The 23,202-nt window shown below is 43.2% G+C and overlaps 1 protein-coding gene across 2 annotated transcripts in view; it reads right to left on the bottom strand.

The window, feature by feature from the left end:
- EPS8 (epidermal growth factor receptor pathway substrate 8) overlaps window positions 1-23,202 on the bottom strand; it is a 64,447-nt gene that overhangs the window by 4,387 nt on the left and 36,858 nt on the right. The window contains exons 14-19 of one of the 2 annotated variants that reach the window (XM_054386478.1): window positions 18,012-18,145; window positions 14,310-14,421; window positions 13,325-13,468; window positions 12,945-12,980; window positions 5,308-5,545; window positions 1,427-1,607 (exon numbers count right to left, since the gene is read on the bottom strand). In XM_054386478.1, coding sequence (XP_054242453.1) covers window positions 1,427-1,607; window positions 5,308-5,545; window positions 12,945-12,980; window positions 13,325-13,468; window positions 14,310-14,421; window positions 18,012-18,145 — 845 coding nt within the window. The remainder of the gene's footprint in view (window positions 1-1,426; window positions 1,608-5,307; window positions 5,546-12,944; window positions 12,981-13,324; window positions 13,469-14,309; window positions 14,422-18,011; window positions 18,146-23,202) is intronic. The other variant, XM_054386479.1, reaches the window with a different exon arrangement.

Here is a 23,202-nt window from a genome sequence, read left to right as displayed (position 1 = left end):
ATCCATGACCACATTGATTTATCATAGAATTCATAGAATCACAGAATTGTCAGGGTTGGAAGGGACCACAAGGATCATCCAGTTCCAACCCCCCTGCCATGGGCAGGGACACCTCACACTACAGCAGGTTGCTCACAGCCACATCCAGCCTGGCCTTAAACACCTCCAGGGATGAGGCTTCCACCACCTCCCTGGGCAACCTGTTCCAGTGTCTCACCACCCTCATGGTGCAGAACTTCTTCCTAACATCCAATCTGAATCTACCCATTTCTAGTTTTGCTCCATTCCCCCTAGTCCCATCACTCCCTGACACCCTAAAATGTCCCTCCCCAGCTTTCTTGTAGCCCCCTTCAGATACTGGAAGGCCACAAAAAGTACTCCTTGGAGCCTTCTCCTCTCCAGACTGAACAGCACCAACTCTCTCAGTCTGTCTCCACAGGAGAGGTGCTCCAGCCCTCTGACCATCCTCAATGCCTTACTTTGGACCTTGCTCCTCAAAATACATTGTGGAGCTATACACTGTAATACATATATGTACATTAATATTTATGTATAGATGTGTAGAAACAAAATATTTTTTTCCAAGGATGCATCTGATGTGTCTTGATTTTCAGAAGACTGCTTGATTTTATCAAGTGGGCAGACCACATCCTAATTACTGACAGGCTTGGGGCAGTGTGGCAGGAAAGCTGTCAAGCAGAAAGGGACCTGGGGGGGTTCTAATTGACAAGCAGCTAAATATGAGCCAGCAGTTGCCCTAGGTGGCCAAGAAAGGCAATGGCATCCTGGCCAATCTAATCCTTGGATTAGAAATGCTGTGTCCAGTAGGAGTAGGGAGGTGATTGTCCTCTTGTGAGGTGAGGCCATACCTCGAGTATTATTGTGTCCAGTTTTGGGCACCTCAATACAAGAGCAACATGGAGGTGCTGCAGTGAGTACAGAGGAGGTCAAGGAAGCTGGGGAAGGGCCTGGAGAATAAGTCTTATCAAGAGTGACTGAAGGAGCTGGGGCTGTTTAGTTTGAAAAAGAGGAGGCTAAGGGGAGACCTTATCACTCTCTACAACTGCCTGAAAGGACACTGTGGAGAGGTTGGTGCTGGTCTCTTCTCACAGGTAATTGGAAATAGAACAAGAGGGAACAGCCTCAAGCTGCAGCAAGGCAGGTATAGAATGGACATTAGGAAGAATTTTTTCCCAATGAGAGTGGCCAGGCATTGGAATGTGCTGCCCAGGGAGGTGGTTGAGTCCCCAACCCTGGATGTATTTAAGGGTTGTTTGGATGTGGTGCTTGGGGATATGGTTTAGGGGTGAACCTTGTAGAGCAGTGTTCTGGCTTGAACTCAGTGATCCTGAGGTCTTTTCCAACCTGAATGATTCTGTGAAAATAATTTTAAGACGTTTTCTTAACATTTTGCCCTCGAACTTACACAGGGTTGAATCCTTTGGACTGCAACCAGGCTTTCACATCCTCAGGTGAAGAGTCGTAGGTGATGTTAACTACCGGGATGTTTGGTCGTGGCACGTGGAACTTCCTCTGGGCTGCGCTCCGGCCGATGGTGAGCCGGTGAACGAGTTCATCCTGCACCTCCTCCATCTGCGATTTCCTGCCTAGAGAGACAGGTGCCCCATGAGTTAGTCTCAAGGTTGCTTTATCAAAGCCAGGAGATTTCTTATGCTCCACTTTAAGACCTTAAACTTCTTTTTTTCTTCAAAGATTCATTCGCTAAATCTGACTGAATTCATATCCTCCTTTTGCCCCAGGGAAGATTTCGCTCCTCCCCTTGCAAAACAAAACAAAGGCAAGAAAAAAACAACAACAACAAAAAAAAAACCCACCCCAAAACAAACCAACCAACCAACCAAAAAAGCACCAAAATAAAAACACCCCCCAAAAACCCCAAAGCAAACCCCAAAATTTAACTGAGACCCTAAAAAGAGGAAACGAGCTTGCTGTTGCACAGAGGGGTACATCAGCCTGACAGCACCTACCCTGTAGAAGAAAATGGGGAGACAAAAGGAAATTTAATTGTCATAGTCTGTGTTTCTTCAAATAAAATGACAAATGTTTTTAAAATGGAAACAAAAAAAAAGATGAGGAGGAAGAGAAGATTGCTTACAATCTGGAAAGGCAGCACTTTCCACCAACATTTTTTAATTGAAAGTGCAGCTTTTTAGTAGGCAAAAAAACATCACTGCTGCTGACACATAGAATGGTCTGGGTTGGAAAGGACCTCCAAAGGTCATCCAGTCCAACCCCCTCTGCAGTCAGCAAGGTCATCCTCAACTAGATCATGCTGTCCAGAGCCCTGTTGAGCCTCACCCTGAGTATCTCCAGGGATGGAGCCCAAACCACCTCCCTGGGTAACCTGTTCCAGTGTTTCATCACTTGTTCCATATCCCCTTACATCCAATGAGCTATTAATGGTAATCACACTTTTGATGGAGTTCTATAGAATCTGAATACACTCCATGCCTGAAGTGACTGCTTGGGTGAAAAAATGTCACAATTTGCATTAAAAAAAAAAATTAATTGGAGAAAAATGGGAAAATTTTTAAAAATAAAAAATTGGAAAAATAGAAAAAATGTAATAAATGGTAAAAAAATGGAAGAATTGGAAAAAGTTTTAACATTTTAAAAAAATGGAAAAAATTGGGAAAAAATTATTTGAAAAAATAAAGTTGCTCTCAGCAGAGACACCAGAATTTGAGCATGACTTTTTTTTTTTTCAAAACTGTACAAATTTGCTATCCCACAGAATCCATTCAAGGGTTTAGTTCAGTTGCTTCTCATTATCAGGCAAACAAACTGAAATGCTTTTCATGGATTTCAACAAAATCTCTTAACAATGGCACTGAAAACTGTTTGAAATGCAGACAAAAAGTTCCATGGATAATTTAACAAAAATAGGTAGACTCCAAAAGGGTGCAGGTATCTTTTTGGGCACAGAGAAGATGCTGAGTTAAAGGCTCCATGCAGTAACTTTGGAATTACTATAAAAATACTTTTGACACACAACTTTAAATCATGTAAAACCACTCAGGATTTCCTTGCCAAGATATTTTTAAGTCATTTTTATTTGACCTTCTGACTTTTGATACACAAATGGTAACTACAGCACCTTCTCTGATGCATTCAGATGGCTAAAACTATTCCTTTCCTCCCACTACACTGATAGCAACAGAGGAACACCAACTTCTGTATGAAAAACCTCTAAAGATAGCAAAAGTGTTTCTTTCTCTACTTCCCTTTATCTTCCAAAACCTCTCCAAGAATCAAGATTTCCAGCCAGGTGGAAAAGTAAACCCAAGCTTTACATAGGTTTTTAGGATTTATTACTTTTTAATCACCACAACACACAAAAATAAATGCTTGGGTTAACCATTTCCTTTTTTTCTTTTACAAAATAGCCCCAGGCTGAAAGCAGACAAAATATCATTCAGTAAAATATTTGAGGCATTCAGGCTCTTTTCTGATGGGTCTTTTCTCCCTAGAGAAGAAGCCAACATGATGTACCCAAGGCATGTGCTCAGTGATATGTGAAGATCTGAGATATGTGAAGTGAAGGCTTTAGGCAGTGGTACGTAAGCTTGCAGCAATTCTTTTCCCAAACAGGAAGAGAGGGAAAAAATTGCTACCTTCATTCTGTTTACACAGATTTGGAAAGGCTTGTTCTATCTAGGCCAAGCCTATATATATCAAAAGATAAATATTTAGCTGTTAGATGCATAACTAACAACCCAGGTACTGCATCACATGTTCTGTGCAGAGCTCAGGGGGGAGCTTGGGCAGCAGCTGCACGGGCAAGGTGGCCCTTTGCCTTTGCAGAGGCAGCTCTTCTCCCAGGACTCTGAGGTGCCTCAAGTCCATTAATTAGGCTTGACCCAAAGCTCCCAGGAGGGTGAATGACCTCTCATGCATGGCCCAGGGCCTCGGCAGAGGCTGAGAGGGCAAGAGAGGTCTTATAGACACTTCATCCACAGCAACCTTCATACCTCATAACCTGTACCAACTGTAATGGAGAGGGGCCATCTCATGGATACAAGAAAACACACCTGCTACCACATGCAAAGATCATCTTAAAGAGAACAGAAGGATCATTTTTGTGTGTGTGGAGTTCATCCTCACTTTCCCCATCCTTTATAACTGCTCAGGTTTCTGGGTTTAGTTAAGTAACAAACTGCCCAAAACAGGGATAACAAACTGCCCAAAACAGGGACAAAGGCAGAAGTTATTTCTATGGGAAACAGCAGTGAAGCCTGTTCCTTCTGGCAGACTGTTCTCCACGTGGCTGCTCTCCACACACTGCTGGACATAGGTGGCCATGTTTGCCAGATGAAGGGCTATGGAATATGTTTCCTTGCCCTCCTAAAACAAGGACACAAAAGTTTGCTCATTGGCCTGCCATTCCCTGCTGCTCTACTTGAGCTAAGGGAACCTGTCTGTAAGTTGAGTCTCCTACAACACTTAGAACACGTTTTCTATGTGTCATTCAGACCTGTTAAGACTTCTTGTAGGCCTTGGATACATGTTTCAGAATGGTGCAAATGCCCTAGAAATATAGATGACCATGAAGAGAAGTGTAAAAATAGCTTCACTGATTTTAAAAGCACTTTAGATTGTAACACAGCAGCGGGTTCAGGTGCAAAATGTACATTAGCCAGAATACAGCCCAGGCATTCACAGTGCTGAAAACCACTGACTGAATATTCCAGACAGTCATAAAAGGAAAGGATTTAGGAGTGGGACAAGTGCAGAAGTGTTTTGTCCCTACTTACCATCGTATTTAGTAAGGATCAGAACACACATACATAGCAAACGTGTATTGTACACTTAGAGTTAAAGTTAAGTATTTCATAGATTCATAGAATGGTCTGGGTTGGAAAGGACTTCCAAAGGTCATCTAGCCCAAGCCCCCTCCAGTAAGCATCCTCAACTAGATCAAGTTGCCCAAAGCCCTGTTGAGCCTCACCTTGAATATCTTCAGGAATGGAGCTTCAACCACCTCCCTGTGCAACCTGTTCCAGTGTTCCACCACCCTCATAGTAAAGAGGTTGTTCCTAACATCCAATCTAAATCTGCTCTTCTCTGGTTTGAAGCCATTGCCTCTGGTCCTATCACTGCAGGCCTTTGTAGACAGTCTCTCTCTCTATCCCTCTTTTAGACCCCTATCAGGTACTGAAAGGTTGCTATTAGGTCTAAACAAACATAAACATTTATCTAAGACACAAGGTTTTTAAGGAGTGTAAGGATTAAGCAAAACAGACAGGAATGGGAGGAATACTTTTCTTGCTTCTGAGACAAACTTACGATCCACAGGAATTTGCTTCTGCCTCTGTGTGTCTCGTGCAACACTGCCACCGCTGTCGCTGGAGGTGCTGCTTTGGCGGCTGATGGCAGCTGGCGCTTTGGGCACAGTAACCGGGATAGGTGCTGGTGCACTGGGAGGGAGAGGGACAGCCACAGGGACAGGAGCTGGTGTTGGAGGTGGAGAAGGCGTAGCAGGAACTGGTTCGGGCTGCTTTGCAACATAGTCTGTCCTTTGTTTCTGAAAGGGTGCAGAGAGACTTCAGTTTGACAGCAAAGCTTGGGCAGTACATCAGACAAACTCAGGCTTCTGCAGAGGATGGTGAGATGCTTTGCACCAGCTGATTTCATCTATTGCACAAAGACATCTTACTTGCCAGATACAGCTCCAAAATTTGCCAAAACTCTGTTTGGCATCAAAGCTTGGCATCAATTCTCTTCTTGGACACAAAACTCATGGCAATGGCACATCTCAAACGCGTCACTCTTTCAAACTATGAACCCAAGAAATGTAATCATTTGTAATCCCAAACTGCCATTCCCTGGTGCTTTGTAACAGCTTCCAACATTTTTGATGTGTTGGATTTTTCCAGCATTAAAAAAAAAATGTGTATTTTATATATGTTTAAAAAACTATAGTGAACATTGAACATAACCAGCCACACCTAAGCCTGACCAATGGTTTAACTTACAGATGTCACTGGGGTTGAGATAACACATTGTTCCTAGAACTGTTTAAAAGGTTCCTCTTCCTCCTACCCAATTCAGTTGTGCCCTGAACACATTGTTCCTAGAACTGCTTAAAAGGTTCCTCTTCCTCCTACCCAATTCAGTTGTGCCCTGAACACATTGTTCCTAGAACTGCAGGCACCACTTAAGAGGTTCCTCTTCCTCCCACCCATTCAGTTGTGCCCTCTCAGCTATTTGTGTGGTCACTATAATCCACCCCAGCCCCAAACTCAACCATTCTTGGAATAGGGCAGTTCAGTGTTCTAACAACATGCAAATTATCTTGCTGCTAGTAAGTAACTAGCAGGTCTCTCAAGAGCAATTTTGGGGAAGAATTTCTTTTCTCCTCCTTTGCATTTAGAATGCCACCAGCTAGAGGAATGCTTAATGTGTTTTCCCAAATCCATCCCAAAGACAGCCAAGCCCAGAAGCTCACCAGCAACCTCTGCAGCCCTTTTTGTTGAATCAATTCCAAGTCCACATCTCACCATTTTGACAGGGCTCCCTCTCCGCAGTTTTGGACTAACACAGTTTGGAAGTCTCATATGAAAGTTTGTTTGCTCAATAGATGCCTCATTTCTCAGTTATGAGAAGTCTGCTTACTTTGGTATGAAAATAGATGAGCACATTCCCCAGCTGCATTGTTCCTTCCTGAAATACCTTTCCCTATTTCCTTCGAGGCAGAGGGTTTATTGTAGATCAAGTAGGGAAGTAATCATAGGAACCATATGCTAGAATCTGAGCAGCAGATCAGTGGCCTGACAACAATCAAACTTTCATTAAATGTCAGCAACTGCCCTTCTGTGAGTATCCCAACTCACTCAGCCTAAGTGCTGGAGAAGACATTTTGTAGTGAATGCAAACTGGGGCCATTACAGCTACACTATACTGAGTTACACCTGCAGAATACTTATCCCATCAGCTTCCATCGCCACTCAGTTAAGTCCAGGAAAAAAGGGTTTTGTTTCCCTTAATTTTTCACTTAACTACTAGTTAACTACTGAACAAGTTCTGCATGGGTCAGCAATGTGCCCTTGTGGCCAAGACAGCCAATGGGATCCTGAGGTGCATTAAGAAGGGTGTGTCCAGCAGATCCAGGGAGGTTCTCCTCCCTTCTACTCTGCCCTAGTGAGACCTCATGTGGAGTATTGCATCCAGTTCTGGGCTCCCCAGTTCAAGAGGGACAGCGATCTGATGAAGAGAGTGCAGTGGAGGGCTATGAGGATGATGAAGGGACTGGAGCACTGTCATAGAAGGAGAGGCTGAGAGACCTGGGGCTGCTTAGTCTGGAGAGGAGAAGACTGAGAGGGGATCTAAGCAATGTCTATAAATATCTGAGGGCTGGGGGTCAGGAAGGAAGGGGCAGCCTCTATTCACTTGTGCCCTGTGATAGGACAAGGGGCAATGGATGGAAACTACAGCACAGGAAGTTCCACCTCAGCATGAGAAAGAACTTCTTCATTATAAGGGTCCCAGAGCACTGGAACAGGCTGCCCAGAGAGGTTGTGGAGTCTCCTTCTCTGGAGCCTTTCCAGCCCTGTCTGGATGTGTTCCTGTGTGACCTGCACTAGATTCTATGGTCCCGCTCTGGCAGGGCATTGGAGTTGAAGGTCTCCAGCGGTCCCTTCCACCCCCTAACATCCTGTGATCCTGTGAAGCACTCTTGCAATACATTCCCCATTAAGCCTTCTTCATCTGGGGGTTGGTTGTTCTTTTTCACCCCAAAGGCAGGATTCAGCTCAGTTGTTTTGTGTCTACCTTGTGCAGTGCATGGTGGGGAAATCACAACTGATTAAAATATCATATGGTTGACTTCTCTGTGCTCTACTACTTCAATGTTAACACAATAAATGTTTTTTAAAATGCCAAATGCCAAGAAAAGTGCAATGCACAATATAAAAACAGAGGACAAGCAGAATAATGTATATCTAAGAAACCTGTCCTTTGGTGCCCTATGAGGCAGATAGTAAATCTACAATAATTTATGATATATAAGGATGTACTTTGGGACACCCAATATCTTGTTAATGATTTTGAAAATTCCCCAGCCACTAAAAGGTTCTAATGATATTCAGATTTTTTTAACCCTTGTTCACAGGTTCCAGTTGCTAGATTCTTATCCCCACAATGGACCCTCATGCATGCTCCTTCCTAAACACCATGCAAGGCAAAAGCAGAGCTTTGTTAATCCTTTGCCAGAGAATATTCATTACAAACCAAGGCTTAACTGCACATCACAGCAAGCATAATCCAGAAGAAGTGAGAGCTAAACACTACATGTAGGTCTCAATAGATGCCAATGGTGGTGTTCCAAAACCACATAGCACTGCAATCACAAGCCTCATTGAAACAACTTGCTGGAGTGAAAATAAAAACTGGAAGCATAGCTAGAATTCCAGATTTCCTGATGGAACTATATTGAAGCACACTTCACATTTTGTTGAACAGTGGCCAAAAGCCATCATACATTAGAAGCACATTTAACTTCTCTTTTTTTAAGGCTTCTCTTTTTCATTCCAGATCTTTTGAGGACATCCACACATTCATCCCATCACTTCTATGCATTGCCACAACCAACCAAAAGCATGCACTACAGAATTGGGTGACTACATACTCCAGCAAAGTACTTTTTGAGGCTCAATAGCAGAAGAGTAATTTTGTTACCTCTGAAAGTTCTCCTAGCAATTGCTGTGAGAAAAATGGAGTAAATCACATCAAACAGTGTGGTTAGAAAGGTTAAAAGTAGCTGCCTTATGCATCACTCTTAAAGTTTCATACACATTAGCAATTTAAAACAAAGGAACCAGAAAGCAAGAAGCACAATAAGGTGGAATAAGGAGAAATGTAGACAGAATTTACTTGCTCCCATCAGGATTAGCCAATTTCTTTAGAAAAGGGGCAAATGAAGGCCCTTAATGCATATCATTAATCAAATCCTTTCCACAACTGTTGAGTCATTTTTTTATATATTAAGTGACATCTCATAGTTTGGGACTGGATCAGTGTCAAACTGGACAGAAAAATCACTGTTTTGTTGTTTGTTTTTTTTAAAGCTATCAAAAAAATCTTGGTCTGATGGCAACTTGAAAGCATTTGATATGAAATGGGGTAAAAGAGATACTGGCTCTTGGTCCAATATTATGACATCTCATTGGCCACTGAAAAATTAAACCCTGGCAACTGCATCTTCTTTATCAACCACTTCATGATCTGCAGGAAAGATACCAGCTGGCAAAAGATGAGCGTGACACTACGACACTAACTTGGAGCACAAATGCTGTGCTCAAGGGGAAAAAAAAACTTCCCACAGGGCTATTTTAAGTGAACTGCCAAACAAAGACTTGAAAAAAAAGCTTTTGATGGTAGATCATCCAAGAAATGCAAAGGATATTTCCCCCAAGTGAGGTGAAGGCTTTTGTCTTGTTTACATACCACAAACATGTCTCTTGCATGTGCTGCCACACTTCTGTGGACAGACTTTTTTTTTTTTTTCTTTTTTTTGGTTAAAAAGAAGACTCTAGGACTGCATTTGGCTTAACATTTACTCTCTGTGCCTCAAGATTTCACATACATCACTGATAACTGTCTCAGCTCACAAAGGGCATCATGAGATTAATTAACATGCCCACCAAGACACACACCTTTGTCACAATTATGTTCCTTAAGTTTCTTTTCAAATACCATTAACAGCAGTTAATAAAACACACAATAAATAGGACATACTAAGATTAATTATTTTCTAGGTCCACCAGCAACACTTGTACAGGAGAAGAAATCAGAGTGCTTGGAGAGCTGTTCATGCATAAGGGGATGGGGAAGTACTACTGTCAGATGACAATATAGAGGCAGATTAAAGGCCCCATGCCACAGAAACCCTGATGAATAATAATTGTTAGTGGAAAATATAAGCAATCAGCAAAATGCTCTGTAAAACAAAAGCACCAAACAAGGAATAATACAGGAAAACCTGTAGCTAGCTTACTAAATGTTACAGTCTCTGAGTCTCAAAAATGGTGAAATAACTGCCATAGTGCTTGCAGTGTCTCTCCAAGTATCATCTTAGACAATTCAGTGCTGCCAAGTAACTAGCTGGGACCTGGATCCTGAAAGGGACTGAGAGAACAATCAGTATCTAACCTAGTGGGGTGATGAGGAGAAGGAACAGAGCAAGAGTAAAATAAACTTTGCAGGAGTGAGAATAGTTATGATAACAAAGTGTCTCACAGAAAGGCTGGCTGGCTGTGGAGTAATTGAATGAAAAAATGATCTCTTCTAATGGAATCTTTAATACTTCCTAACAATCTCGAAACATCCTTTGGTCAGCTGGCTGTTAGTCTGTACAGAAACAGCCTAACCTTGTACACAACACTTATCTGTGGCTCACCACAGCAGAAAGCCTGCTTTGAAAGCAGTCCTTCAAAAACCCACGACAGCTTAGGAGACAGGTAAAAGCTGCACAGCACCAGGCACTGAGCCTGCTTGTTTGCCAGGGCTGGCAAAGGCACTGATAGGAACCACTTCCATTTCCTGCTCTGCCCACAAGTTCTCCTGTTTGACCTTGGGCAAGGCAGTCATCCCTTCAATGCCTCATTTCTCTCTGAAATAGCAGCAATGTCCCACAGCGCTGTTATGAAAATAAATAGGGTTATGCAAACAGACTCCCAATGAAGCATCTGTCTATCACAGGGAAAGAGCCAAGGGAGCATGCTCAGGAGTGCTAGAACTATAATCATCACAATAAAGTTAAGAACAAGACTGCTGACATGTCCTGGTAAAGACTCCATTTATCCTGGGTAATTAATTCATTGTGTTCCCAAGCAATTTCAAGCTCTTGTTTGATTATGATAAAGCTACAAACAAGAACAGTAGAGACAGTAGAGAACAACCTGCCAGAGGGCAAAGAAACAAAATTATCTTAAATGCTGCTCTCTGGCCCTAATTTTCATAGATCCATGGAGAGTGCTTTGAGAAAATGATTATGTTGTTATGTCCCATTTGATGTCATTATCTCAATCAGAGAACTTCAAAACCTGCAGTGCATGAAAGATGAGTGGAAGAAGCTCTGCTCAGAAGTGGGGTTGGACTAGATGAGCTTTCGAGATCTCCTCCAACCCCCAACCTTCTGTGACAGTTCTGTGAAGTGTACTCAGACTGCCCAGGATTTCTTGGCAAATTCCAAGCACACAAAATGACATGCAATGAAAAGTTGAACAAGTCAGCTCTTTAAACCAGGATTTGAAAAGCACTCCAGATGCATGCTTCGTTTCAGACAGGCAAAATCTAAGCTTAGTTTAGAAAGAGTTCATACAATACAGGCAAACAATTAGGGAGAGGAAAAAAAAACTCAGGAAGAGTCTGATTCAGGCCCACCAAGGTCAAGCTAGCCTACTATGTTCTTCTGCCAGAAAGAGCACAGGATCTGTTTCTCAAGAGATTTTCCATATCCATGGCAAAACTGGAAATACAGCAAAAGCTGCAGTTTTCATGGTATCTGTGCACACATTGCCCAGCATAGCAACACTTTTGATGGGAAAGAACAACCCCATGGATCAGTATAGGTTGGGCACTGACCATCTGCAGAGCAGTGAAGGAGAAAAGGACCAGGGGGTTTTAGTGGATGGAAAGCTGACCATGTGTCAGCAATGTGCTGTTGTGGCCAAGAAGACCAATGGTATCCTGGAGTGTGTTAGAAGGGCTGTGGTTAGTAGGTTGAGAGAGGTTCTCCTCCCCCTCTACTCTGCCCTGGTGAGGCTGCATCTGGAATATTGTGTCCAGTTCTGGGCCTCTCAGTTCAAGAAGGATCTCAGGGAACAGAGCCACAAAAATGATGAAGGGAGTGGAACATCTTCCTTATGAGGAGAGACTGAGGGAGCTGAGGGCTCTTCAGTTTGGAAAGGAGGAGACTGAAAGGTGACCTCATTCATGTTTATAAAGATGTAAAGGGTGAGTGCAAGAGGATGGAGCCAGTCTCTGATCAGTGATGCCCAATGGCAGGACAAGGGGCAACGGGTGGAAGCTGAGGCATAGGAAATTCCATGGAAATATGAGGAAATTTTTTTTTCGCTGTGAGGGTGACAGAACACTGGAACAGGCTGCCCAGGGGGGTTGTGGAGTCTCCCTCTCTGGAGATATTCAAAACCCATCTGGATGTGTTCCTGTGTGACCTGGTATAGGTGATCCTGCTCTGTCGGGGGTTGAACTGTCTGAGCTTTCAATGTCCCTTCCAGCCCCTAACGTTCTGATTTGGTGACTTTGAGATGAGTCTGCAGCAGAGACAGTCAACAGCAACATTATGGCATTTCTCATTTCTCAGTCATTGGCTACAGTATGTAGGCACAAGGAATAAAAGTTAAATTTAACTTCAAGTTTCAAAAGAAGTTTGGTTTTCATTTGGACTGAAAAATTCAGAGTCAGGCCTGGAATTCCTGCTTAAACCAAACTTGTTTGTCTAACCTTTCAAAATTGTAAGGCAGAAACAGGTCTTAGAAAACACAATCTCTTATTTATGAATTTCTGGCCCACTTAAATGTTGTCTGAAAATACACATTGCAGCTTTATCCTGTGTATCCTTACTCAGGTGGACAATTGCTCTGATGTTAAGATTTTTTGTTTTACCCTCTAATCCTGTTCAACGTACAGAAGAAACAACAACAAAACCAAACTTAATTCCACACCACAAGAGGAAAGAAAGAAAACCATAGTTAGGTCAGAAAAATACAGTGCTACTGATGCACAGGCACTGAATACTGCCTGCTTTGTGAATTCAAAAGCAAAGACACCTTTTTCTTAATGAATCCAAAATGATAATAATTGCATAGATTCAAGACAGAGACACACAAAGACAGGGGAAAAATATAGAAAAAAAGAAAAGCTAGCATTCACTCTCCTAGGAGAAACAAAAATGACCCTACCTTAAATAATTCAAACTCCTTCTTTGGCATCAACAGCTATCAATCCACAAAGGATATTTGCAATTGAAATAAACACATACACATCCATTAGGGTCAACATTACCAACTCTAAGCAAATAAGCAGGAAAAAGAAAAAAAACCCCACAACAAGAATCCTTAAAGGGTTTTTGCTCTGTCTCTAGCAACTTCATTCTCATGTTGGACTCCATGCAATACAGAAATGAGCCTTGTGACACATTGGTGGAACAAGGAGGCACAAGGCTCCTGTGATATATTGGTGGAACAGGAAGGTGTTTTAGCCTTGCTGTGAATCTCTTTCTCTCTCACACACACTGTGTGCACTTCAGAAGAATGTTTTGCTCCAAAGGAGTAGATGTTACCTGGATGGTGCGGGTGTATGCAGGCTCTGGCCATCCTAGACCACCTTCTTGGTTCCTCAGAGGATCCAAAATGTTGTTTGGCACAAAGCCTGTGCTGCCACTTTTATTCTGAACCTTCCACCACTGCTTTCTGTCATCCAGAATCTGAAACAATATAGTAAATTAGTTATGTATTTTTAACCGACTTTTCTCCTGCCAGTACTTCACCTGTGCATCACTTCAAAACAAAACCATCACTTTCCCAGGTGCTGAGATTGCCAAAGGGGCTTACACAAACGTTCCTAAGGAAGCCCTGTGAGTTTCCTTGGTGATCACCATCACTAATTTTACATGGTCATACTGTACTTCTCAAATTGTGGCTCTCAGGGAAGGATATGGAAAAGAAGTGTGTAATCAACCTCTATAAACTCAGGTGTGCTGGAGAATACAGAGGAATGAAAATCAAATACTTGTGCAGAGAGGTTGGCAGCTCTACAACATATATGCTGTTGACAAAAGGAGTAACCAACCACCATTCCAGGAGAGCACAAATTTGCAGAGCAAACAGGGAATTGGAGCAGGCTGGTCAGGAGAGGCCTGAATCAGACTACCTCCTGTGCAATTTCATCTCTCTCTGCTGCTCCTTCCCTTCCAAGTGTGTCCAGCTTTCAGGACACCATTTCTACCAGGAAAGCAGAGTCTTTCACTATGCCCTGTGTGCACACACATAGTGTTTGCCAGAACCACTTAATTAAATGCTACTAAACAAGGCTTTTACAAGCAACACCAGACAGGACAGGAGAAACACACATAAATATTTCTGTTTCAGCACAGAAATTGATTATCTGGTCTACGATGCAAAACAAATTCATTGAACTGCCTATATTAAGGGAGACAAATCAAACACATTGAAATAATCATTAAAGACAGCCACACTGTCCACAGGGAAGGTATCCTCAGCTTGGAGCAGTAGCAGAAATTTGTAGTTTCTCTCTGAGAAAGTTACCTCTACGATCTCTTCTTTCATGACAGAAAGTTCACTGTTGTTTCTTGCCATAAATTCATACTTGCATTTGGCATATTTCTTGGTCTGGGCTTTACTGTGTGCTTCATAGTTTCTGCAAAGCAAAGATCAGCCCTGTTGTTCAGCATGACAATTCAAAAGACAGCCAAAATGCCTTCTTCCAGCAGCCTGCAAAACATTTAAACAACAACCAAAAAAATCCACCCCACCATAACCTGATGGCTGCTGTGGATCCTAACACACAGATTTAAGTGCCAAAAAAAAGAATAAATCAATAATAATAATAAAAGAAACAAAAAGGGGTCGTTGACCTCAAGAACTAGCAATCTGTATTGGCTCACTGCTTGTAAGCTGTGTGATAACAACTGAGATTAGCAGGTGCCATTGTTCTAAAGCAAACATGCACGCTATATTTAGTCTGTTTTCCTACAGTAGGTTAAGCAATTGTTTGCTATAGAAGCAAACTACTATACTTAGTACTGAACTGAGATCTTCTGCTTTGTATGAAACTGTGTGTTTCAAAAACATAATTGATTTTAGAGATTTCATTATTTTTTTGTTTTAGATTTTTTTTTCCCCTCCCATTATCACCACTGGAATTAATCTCTCAGAAATGCTCACCTAGATCAGTTTTCTTAATTGACCACCAAATACCAACAACTCTGACAACCTCAAGCTACTGTATCAACTAAAAAAATGAAAAAAAAAAAAAAAAGAAACCAAAAAGCAACCTTCTTGGCAATTACAAACAGGGTTCATGCCACAGTTTAACTTTGTGTCTTTCTTTTTCCATGAGAAAGACCTATCCAGAATGCCTTTGTGCAGGAAGTTACTAGTTTCTTGGAAGTACCTCTTGAAGTTGAGAAGCCCCACCAGCACCCTCAAAACAGGTCCAAAAGGAGCAGCAACTTTATTCACTTACTGCAAACTACACCCAAGCCCCAAAATCCATACCAGGCAGTATAGTTTCAAAACAAATACATCCAAATAGGTAATGAAAACATGAAGCAGTCAGTGGCTTGAAATGTTGCATACAACATCGCAGCACAGGGATGCAACTGAAGATGGTTGCTGATGGCAGTGCTGTGTAAGCCTGGGTCCCAGGTGTGCCTGAGCAATCCAGCAGTTACCTAGCTATTGCATGGCTGTGGAGAACTGTCTCACTTGACTTGAAGAGCAGAACAAAGGAGGAGTTGTATTTAGATTGAAAGATGATTTTCAAAGAGAGAGAAATCACTGGAAGTGTTCAAAGAGTGAAAAACGTGGGGTGAAGCCCAGCCTGCAGAACAGCTGTTGTAAGGGTGAAAGATGTAATCCCAGCTTTTGCCTCCACCCACTCAGAATTTAATTAATTTTAAACTCCCTTCTTACTATCTCAGGAATATGACTAATAAACCTCTGAAGCTACTTTTACTCTTAGGTTGCCTTTCCAAACTCATTTCACTACCTGTGCCTTCCTACCTTGTCCACACCTAACTATCCTGATCCCTTAAAAACCACCCACCCTGGCTCATGAAGAAATTTTAAAAATGCATACATTTCACTTTTACTCCACTCTGATGCAATCAGCAACAACACCCCCAGAATGTGGTCCAGGCAATGGCTTTATGCTTCTGAGGAAACCATAATTCTTCAAGCACAGCTTAATGATTTACTCAGGGCATAAACAGTCTCAATGCTTCCCTCCATCCACCTGCTGCTGCCTATCTGATTTACTGCAGCTGCAGCCCTCTGCTCTCCAGCACACACTGCTCAAGAGCCTAGTGGCTTGCTGAAAAACAGTTCAGTACTCTTTCAGTCCCAGATAACCTTAATATCACACTGAAAGTTTAAGATCTTGACACGTGGTTTACATCAGCCAGGGAAAACACACCTCACTGGAGGTCCTGGCATGTTGGAATGAGGCTTACTGAAGGTCTCTGTGATTAAAATTTCACTGGACAAAGGTGAAAGGACCTGTCCTTCAGAAAGTAGTGGGTGGCTTAGCCACTGCCTTTGGACTGCTCATTAGGAATGCCACCTTTCAACAAGGACCCTTTGAAAGGGCTAGCTTGAATTTCTCACTCCCTCCTCAACACCTGCTTCTTCACAGATGCTTTAAAATGCATCTTTAAAGGGAAGTTACTCAAGGTAACACATACTAAGTTTTCCCTCAGTAATGAATTCCTAGCAGGCACTTGGTATGTCTCAAGAGTCAATAAATGGGAGTTTGTGTCACGTTGAAGAGAAGGGAAGATAGGGGCACACTGTGGATGTGTGCATCGGTACCAGCCATCTAGACTCCCTCCTGCAGTCAGTGGGCAGAAACGGGCAGCACTGCAGCATGTCTCATTCTGTATCTTTTAAGAGACTCATTTCACCTCACATGAACTACTTCTTAGAAACACACATTTCTCTTTGCCCTCCACAAAGGAGGCTTGGGTGACTCTTTCAGGTGCAGCCAGGTACACTGATACCATCAGTGGTTTCTGGCAGTAAGACTCATTCTCTAAACCTGAAATGGAGGCAGCTACATTGGCACAGAATACTTTTACTCTGAAAAGACAAAACAGGTCTTATCACACTGCAGATAAGAAAGAAAGGAATTTAGAGTACATATCATCTAGGCTGGGCCTGAGACAAGAACTCAGGAAGTAACCAAATTTGAGATAATGATGAAGAGATGACTACTTCTGCTGTTGTTGTGAGGAATAAAGCCAAAGTTCAGGAAAAGGTCTGAGTCTTCAACCTGCACACCACATGGGGATTTTTGTGTGTGTGTGCAGGTTAACAACAGCATCATTTAGCACCTAGCTCAAAACTAGGGCTTTATGCAAAGGTTTTCAACAATGCTGCTTTAACCAGCCATCAGATTCAAAAAACTCAGCCATCTTCCCTGGCATGTTAAGCCAAAACACTGTTCATATGGTGTATGCAGAACATGATCTGGCATGGGGAAGCAGCTCCAGTATTGCTTTAGGAATTTATTTCCACAGCTTCTGCTGGTATGAATATCCCCCACAGCCAAGGCTGAGATTCCAATGATCACTGGATTGGATCCTGTCAAGCTACTCAAATTTAGCCTAAAATGAAGAGGATAAAAGAGGATGTGCAAAAAGACACTGGTTGCTATCCAAACTTTTCAGAGCAGTTTCTGCAATATTTAAGAGAAAATGGAGGAAATGAGGAGTTACTATTCTTAAAGTGGGTATTTATGTACCAGCCCAGAAAACAAAAAGGAAGAGACTACAGAGCACTAAGTTAGCCACTGAGTAAATCAATCAATCATTCAAAAGCAGGACAGGTGAACCTGAGAGCAGACTTGTCATTCTTTGTAGTTCTAAAAAGAGCAGAATGTATTTGAGAATCTGAAACAAAGCAGAAACAAAATCTGAACCCAAGTAGGGGGATTCTGTGTTCTCAAGTGGGGTGGAATTCCACTCTATGATTTTTGACAAAAGCATTGATTGAGCAGCAAACATAAACAGAACGGTTCCCGAGAAACGATACCTCAGGAGTTTTAATGATGTGCCTCAGAGAAGCAAAAACAAGCAGAATACCCACTGCCAAACCAGAATCACTTGCTCACAGAAATAATGATCTGCTCCAGACACAGCCAGAGGTAATGACAGACACTGCCACCCCAGGAGCAAGCAGTGGGGACAGTTATCCACAGCACCACGTACACCGTCGATTCACTGTTACCTATCTACATGGCGGCTAACAGTTTGCTTAAAGGCAGCCACCGCCGCCCCCTGGTCCAGCAGAGGCCCTCTTTTGTACACTGTGTTACTGAATGCATACCCATCGGATGGAGGGTAGTCGGGAACACTGGGAGGCTGGAAGACAAAAAAGAAACAAAAGCCACAAAGTGGATTAGTGTCAGCAGCAGCACCGCTGAGGTCGCTGAATCCGGGACCCCCAGGGTCCTCGTCGGCATTCAGGCGTCCTCAGGTGCTCGCGGTTCTGCTATGAAAAGTTAATAACTTCTGCGTTTCAAATGCATAAAGAGGGAGATCAAAAGGATCAGAATAAAAGAATTTCTATCCTAAGTCATCTCCCTGCATTAATATTGCACTGGATACTCTTTAGCAAAACAGTGCTCTGGGGCAAGGTCCATGTCATCTCTCAGATATCGCTACAGCAACACGACTTACAAACAAATGACTGAGTGGCTTTCAAAAGAGCTGCCCTCAGAAGCCACTTGGAGCTTTTGTTATAGATGTACATGGAAAGCCAGAAAATGCTCAGTAAGTCTGTAGAAGAAATAAAATGTCCCAAGTGAAATTATCTATCTACTGCAGGATTACAATATCTAGTAGCTCATTTATGTCACCCTTTCACTGCCTATGACCGAAGTCAAAGAAATACAAAAGGGAATGTGATAATGTAATTAAGGATTTTAATGAAGGAAAACCACCACCATTCATCACAAGCACAGCTCTGTGTCTATATTCAAGGCTTTAGAAAATTATACTTACAAAATTATGCTTTAGAAAAGCCATATTAAATCCAGCAATGAAACTCTGCTTCTAATAAAAAAATTATTTAACCCCCATTTCCCAAAAGAAAAACAAGCCAAGCAGTTTGCTTCAGAAGACTATGGTATTGAGGTTGCACATTTGAAGTCTTTTCCTTAAACCACCATCCAGCTGAACAACTTAGAACAGCTGAAATTCATCAGAAATTGTCAAATCTCTAACCTTGATTTTCAGGTTTTGTTTGTTTTCATTCTTTTTTTGTTGTTGCTGTTGTTTTTCAGAAAATCCATGCACCTCATTTCTGCCTCTAAGTGTCTGACCCAGCACCCAGAGACACTTGTCTACAGGGCTGAAGGATTATGAAAAGAAATTAAAACCACACAACCCCCCCTGATACATAGAATAGGCTTTGAAACTATATTAAGACATCTTTGTAAAAAAATTCTCAGTGTCACCTAGCTCAAAGCAACCACTCATTTTGCTTCCCATACAAATTATTTGCATGGCCTTATGCTCACTGAACTCTATCCCCAGCTGACCCTTTTTCCACTGTCATCTGAAGTCCTCATCACTGAAATGACTCTAACTGAAATCCCTCCAGTGGGAGCTCTGTGTGTGGCTATATCTTATTTTTCAGGTAGGTTTAGAATGGACATTAGGAAAACATTTTTCCTGGCAAGAGTGGTCAGGCATTGACATGAGCTGCCCAGGGAGGTGGTGGAGTCACCAGCCCTGGATGTGTTTAAAGGTTGTTTGGATGTGGTGCTTGGGGATATGGTTTAAGGGTGAACCTTGTAGAATAAGGTTCTGGGTTGGACTTGGTGATCCTGAGGAGCTTTTCCAACCTGCATGTTTCTGTGATTCTGTGAACTTAAGATGCAGGAATGGAAACTACAAAATGTTCTCATGAGCAGGAACTTCCAGTACCCTTTGCCAGACAGCAGAGCAGTCCCTGCCCTGCAGGGAGGGCAGCCACATGCACTCCCACCCCATTCTCAGAGCAGCACAGCTCTTGAGATGCAGCCTGGGTCCTCAGGAGAGCAGTGTCACACTGAGACACCAGGCCAATTAGCAGCAAGAGATGAACCCTCAAATCCTCATCTGATTTTTCCAGTGCTCTTCGTTAAATGAGTTATTACAGCAGCCTTATGAAAGGCTAATTATTCTGCTATCACCTACTCCAGGGTGGTCCATTTGCTGCAGACAAAAAGCATTTTGCACTCCTGCAGCTTTTTCCAGCTGAGCACCTACAGCATTTCACAGCTATTAAGCAGCTCAGCACTTTTCCCCCTAGGGATGTGCTGAGGGGGCAGTGGTGCAGGGAGCCAAGGCACTGAGGTTAAACAACTTGCCCAAGACCATGAGGGAATTAGCAGCAGACATCCCAGGTGCCAGGCACACAAACACCTTGAGTGAACTGGGATATAGACTTCATTATTTTGGGTCTTTTGGCTAAGTTGGCACCAAACTACCAATCCAACCAACATTACTACCATGAAAAATCAACTCAACTCCTTGAAACACAAGCAGCTGAAATACCTCAATGCATTCTCCCTCTCCAATTTCTTTTTCACTTACTATATAAATAACAAATTAGATTCTTACAACTATCAGAAGAGGAAACATGAATGCTCCTGCTTTTTTTCAATACTGTGTTCCCTTTCTCTTACTTTAATACTATTTAGAAGGAGCAGAGCATAAACTAAAAAACCTGCATAGAAATGTAAAGCAGCAGTGAAGGACTGAGACAAGGTTTGATTAGCAGTTCTAGGGAAGGGTGTGACAGCTGCATTTCAGATCTTTGTGCCTATTAATTTCACCAAATCCTTTTTTTGTTCAAAAATTAATCATTGGCAATAACTTAGGTTTTGACACCTTTATTCTTGCATATCTTGTGAGGCATAAAGCCAAGCAGTGTTTTAAATAATCGAATATGTACTATGTTATCTTCCTTTGCTTGGCAGACTTCTTACTCAATTTGTTTGTCTCTCTCTATTTTTTTGGACTAACAAGAGATTTTAATGAAAACATAATTTCATTGTAACAAGCTTTCCAAGGACTGTTTGGATAAACTTTTGCAGGGGAACCTTTACTGTCTCCAAAAAGAGAATTGGTCCAAAACAGCACTTAATTAGTCCCTTAACAGCCAAAAATCCTTCCCTTGAATCTTATTCTTCTTCTCCAGAGACTTTCAAGCCCTGTCTGTATATGTCCCTGTGGGACCTGAGCTAGATTCTATGGTCCTGCTCTGGCAGAGGGGTTGGACTCAATGATCACCAGAGGTCCCTTCCAACCCCTAACATCCTCTGATCCTGTGATGTGCATTTTTTTCCCCACTATCAGATTAAAAAAAAAGTACATTTATATTGCAAAATTAAGACAAAAATATAGGATCACTGTGTGAAGACGTAGTCTAATTCTGGCAGTGTAGAGTGCCTGACCCTAACTCTCGTAGTGTAGAGCGCCTGATCCTAACTCTCGAACTGTAGAGCGCCTGACCCTACCTCTGGTAGAGCACCTGATCCTAACTCTGGTAGTGTAGAGCTCCTGATCCTAACTCTCGTAGTGTAGAGCTCCTGATCCTAACTCTCGTAGCGTAAAGCGCCTGACCCTAATTCTCGAACTGTAGAGCGCCTGACCCTAACTCTGGTAGCGTAGAAAGCCTGACCCTAACTCTCGCAGTGTAGAGCACCTAACCCTAACTGTAGTAGAGTAGAGCGCCTGACCCTACCTCTGGTAGTGTAGAGCGCCTGACCCTAACTCTTGTGGTGTAGAGCGCTTGACCCTAACTCTCGTAGTGTGGAGCACCTGACCCTAACTCTCGCAGTGTAGAGCACCTGACGCTAACTGCAGTAGAGTAGAGAGCCTGACCCTAACTCTCGTAGTGGAGAGCGCCTGACCCTACCTCTGGTAGCGTAGAGCACCTGACCCTAACTCTCGTAGTGTAGAGCGCCTGACCCTAACTCTCATAGGGCGCCTGATCCTAATTCTCAAAGTGTAGAGCACCTGACCCTACCTATGGTAGCGTAGAGAGCCTGACCCTAACTCTCCCAGTGTAGAGCGCCTGACCCTAACTGCAGTAGAGTAGAGCACCTGACCCTACCTCCAGTAGTGTAGAGCGCCTGACCCTAACTCTCCCAGTGTAGAGCGCCTAACCCTAACTGTAGTAGAGTGCCTGATCCTAACTCTCGAACTGTAGAGCACCTGACCCTAACTCTCGTAGTGTAGAGCGTCTGACCCTAACTCTCCCAGTGTAGAGCGCCTAACCCTAACTGTAGTAGAGCGCCTGATCCTAACTCTCGAACTGTAGAGCGCCTGACCCTAACACTACCAGTGTAGAGCGCCTGATCCTAACTCTCGAACTGTAGAGCGCCTGACCCTAACACTACCAGTGTAGAGCGCCTGATCCTAACTCTCGAACTGTAGAGCGCCTGACCCTAACACTACCAGTGTAGAGCGCCTGATCCTAACTCTCGAACTGTAGAGCGCCTGACCCTAACACTACCAGTGTAGAGCGCCTGACCCTAACTCTAGTAGTGTAGAGCGCCTGACCCTAACACTACCAGTGTAGAGCGCCTGATCCTAACTCTCGTAGTGTAGAGCACCTGACCCTAACTCTCCCAGTGTAGAGCGCCTAACCCTAACTGTAGTAGAGCGCCTGACCCTAACTCTCGTAGTGTAGAGCGCCTGACCCTAACTCTCGTAGTGTAGAGCGCCTGACCCTAACTCTCGTAGTGTAGAGCGCCTGACCCTAACACTACCAGTGTAGAGCGCCTGATCCTAACTCTCGTAGTGTAGAGCACCTGACCCTAACTCTCCCAGTGTAGAGCGCCTAACCCTAACTGTAGTAGAGCGCCTGATCCTAACTCTCAAACTGTAGATTGCCTGACCCTAACTCTCGTAGTGTAGAGCGCCTAACCCTAACCGTAGTAGAGCGCCTGATCCTAACTCTCGAACTGTAGAGCACCTGACCCTAACACTACCAGTGTAGAGTGCCTGACCCTAACTCTCGTAGTGTAGAGCGCCTGACCCTAACACTACCAGTGTAGAGCACCTGACCCTAACTCTCGTAGTGTAGAGCACCTGACCCTATCTCTCGTAGTGTAGAGCACCTGACCCTAACTCTCGTAGTGTAGAGCACCTGACCCTAACTCTCGTAGCGTAGAGCGCCTGACCCTAACTCTCGTAGCGTAGAGCGCCTGACCCTAACACTACCAGTGTAGAGTGCCTGACCCTAACTCTCGTAGTGTAGAGCGCCTGACCCTAACACTACCAGTGCAGAGCGCCTGATCCTAACTCTCATAGTGTAGAGCACCTGACCCTAACTCTCGTAGTGTAGAGCACCTGACCCTATCTCTCGTAGTGTAGAGCACCTGACCCTATCTCTCGTAGTGTAGAGCACCTGACCCTATCTC

The sequence above is a fragment of the Indicator indicator genome, chromosome 14 (genome assembly GCF_027791375.1).
Source record: "Indicator indicator isolate 239-I01 chromosome 14, UM_Iind_1.1, whole genome shotgun sequence".
NCBI lineage: Eukaryota > Metazoa > Chordata > Aves > Piciformes > Indicatoridae > Indicator > Indicator indicator.
Note: the sequence above shows the minus strand (reverse complement) of the source record. Positions and strands in the feature narration are given on the sequence as shown.